General features: G+C 46.1%; 1 protein-coding gene across 1 annotated transcript in view; it reads right to left on the bottom strand.

The window, feature by feature from the left end:
* Positions 1-592, bottom strand: part of EMWEY_00057980 (hypothetical protein, conserved) — a gene marked incomplete at both ends in the record, with an annotated part of 1,564 nt that extends 972 nt beyond the window's left edge. Inside the window, one exon of the mRNA XM_013480746.1 lies at positions 1-592. This exon is cut by the window's left edge and continues 5 nt beyond it. Coding sequence (XP_013336200.1) covers positions 1-592 — 592 coding nt within the window.
* Between the last annotated feature and the right edge of the window lie 1,908 nt (positions 593-2,500).

The following is a 2,500-nucleotide window of genomic DNA, read 5'->3' as shown; positions in this document are numbered from 1 at the left end:
TTTTTAGGATTTGTTGTTTTTTTTGCAGGATTTGTTTGAATTCTGTCCTTTCTTTGTCTTGTATTTTTCGGAGTTGCTTTTTGTCTTGGAGGGCCTGTTGTTCTTCTTGCTGGAGTGTCTGTATTTGTTGCTTGACAGCATGCAGCTCTGTTTCTTGTGCTGCTGCTTCTTTGGTAAGCACCAGCTGGAGCTGCTCGAGAGAGAGCCGATCTTTCCTGTGCTTATCAATGGCTACTCGCAATTCTGCTATTTCGCACAATTCCGTATTATGTTTGGAAGTTGCCTGAGCGACTCGGTTTTCTAGAAGGTGGATTTGCTGCTCTGCTTGATAAAATTCCTTGCTAGTTTCTGCCTTATTAAAACAGTATCTTGTCCGTTTCTCATTGTACTCAGCCTGCGCCCTCTCAGACGCGTCGGATAAATCCCATAAACGGCGCTTTTCCAGCTCAAGAAGCCTAGTAGTCTTTTCTATAGCAATCTGTACAGCTGCTAACTCAGCATCCTTTGACACACTAGGAGGAATAGAAATAGGCGGTACAGACGGAGAGCACCCAGGGGGGGCAGCAGCGGCTTCTGGAGCCTCTCCTGTCATTGCGTAGCTTTCTTATACTGACGTACAAAAAACAAAAAAAAGAGATCACTCAAGCTCGCTAGCAGCAAGTCGTGGTAGCCTAAACACCATCACGCAGCAACGGGAACAGCGGCAAGAGCAACAACATGAGCAGCAGCCACCAGCAAGAGCAGGAGCGCAGCGGTAGCAGCGCTGATGAGGCAAGGGAGGAAGTGCATTAGGAATCACTCTTCTTTTCCTCCTCCACTAAACTTTCGTCATTTTTCACATAAATTATAATACGAACAATACCATGACCAACCACAAAGCGAGCTGCATGCGCCCGACTCTAGCAGCCTTTCGGGCTGGAAGGGGCCCCACGCTGTAGCTGGTGACTGCCTCCGGAACGGCAGCCTAAAGCCACAACAATACATACACATGCATGTAGGTATATAATCTAAATCACAGTGTTTATAATTAGACAAAAATAAGAATTGAAAACCACAGGTTTCAACGCTAAACCCGCTCCATGGTGTTTACGTAACCCCAGGGTCACCAGCCTCCCCCTGTGGTCTTGAACAGGCACCGCCAGTTGCAGAAGGAGGGAGAATATCGGCAGGGAAGGCTTAGAGAGGTGTGGGCTTTGTTTGCAGTAATACAAAACAACATTATATATAGCATTTCAACACGGAATTAGCCTCCAGTTCAACATTTCCACAAGGCTGTGGCATTACGTAGAGGTCTCGTCGGTACAACTCTCTCGCAGAGCAGATCGGATCGCCCTTTTATTTTCGTTCTTCTGCCTGCAACAACACAGGGTCTCCAGTAAATTGACATTTGTGTTTGTATTTCACTTAAAGATACGTTTACAGCACATCCGTCTCCCGCGTGCACCACTCGTTTTCAGGGGAAGCTGGCCTACTCAACACAACGACTGTTCACCTATAATGCAATGCAGCTATATATACTTTAATTTGCGGGACACTACCAACACGAGGTTGCACCACCATGGACAATGCCCTCTTCAGTGTTCTAGATCCGTATATGGCAGAAAACTTCAAAACACGTTCGATTATCTATTCACGCATTGCGTCTCAAAGTTGCTTTCGCGGTCACGCGGTACTGCGTCGCATTAGCAACAGCGTTGTTGCTTTCGTGATGCATATTGTTGTGATTCGTTGGGGTGTTTGCTGCGAGGAAACGCTCGTTATAATCATATATTCCCAATCATTGAATCTTTTATTTCCCCACAACGTACTTTTGAGGAACGATTTCGATTTCCATGACCACCGTCCTGCTGTCAAAATGAACCAACACCTTTTATGGTGTCTCATGAGCGAGTATTTAGGCACCCTAACCAAGCGTTAGGAGTATCCCTCATCGCCAGTTCTGCTTACCAAAAATGGCCCACTTGGAGTTCATATTAATCCCAGCAGTTCAGTGAAGTAACCACTGGATCTTACCCATTTAAAGTTTGAGAATAGGTCGAGGACGACGCGTCCCCGAGGCCTCTAATCATTCGCTTTACCTGATAAAACTAATTGAACTCCAGCTATACTGAGAGAGACTTCGGAAGAAACCAGCTACTAGACGGTTCGATTAGTCTTTCGCCCCTATACCCAAGTTTGACGAACGATTTGCACGTCAGTATCGCTACGAGCCTCCATCAGGCTTTCGCCTGACTTCACCCTACTCAGGCATAGTTCACACACTGTTACCTTTACAGCTACTTCACCTGCTCAATATATGCTGCATACATACATACGCCTGTATGCACGTGTGCAACCTTTATAAAGGAATACCATAGCTCCTGAATGTGTGTATTTAGCTGTTACTCACCAGCATCCGTCTCTACAATTGAACGCGAATGTGTGTATTTGGCTGTTACTCACCAGCACCCGTCTCTACAATTGAACGCGTTCCATCGTCTGAAACGTTTGTATGGCGACA

This window comes from Eimeria maxima, genomic scaffold (genome assembly GCF_000499605.1).
Source record: "Eimeria maxima Weybridge genomic scaffold, Emw_scaff2285, whole genome shotgun sequence".
NCBI lineage: Eukaryota > Apicomplexa > Conoidasida > Eucoccidiorida > Eimeriidae > Eimeria > Eimeria maxima.
The sequence above is the reverse complement of the archived record's forward strand: the minus strand, read 5'-3'. Positions and strand labels throughout refer to the sequence as shown.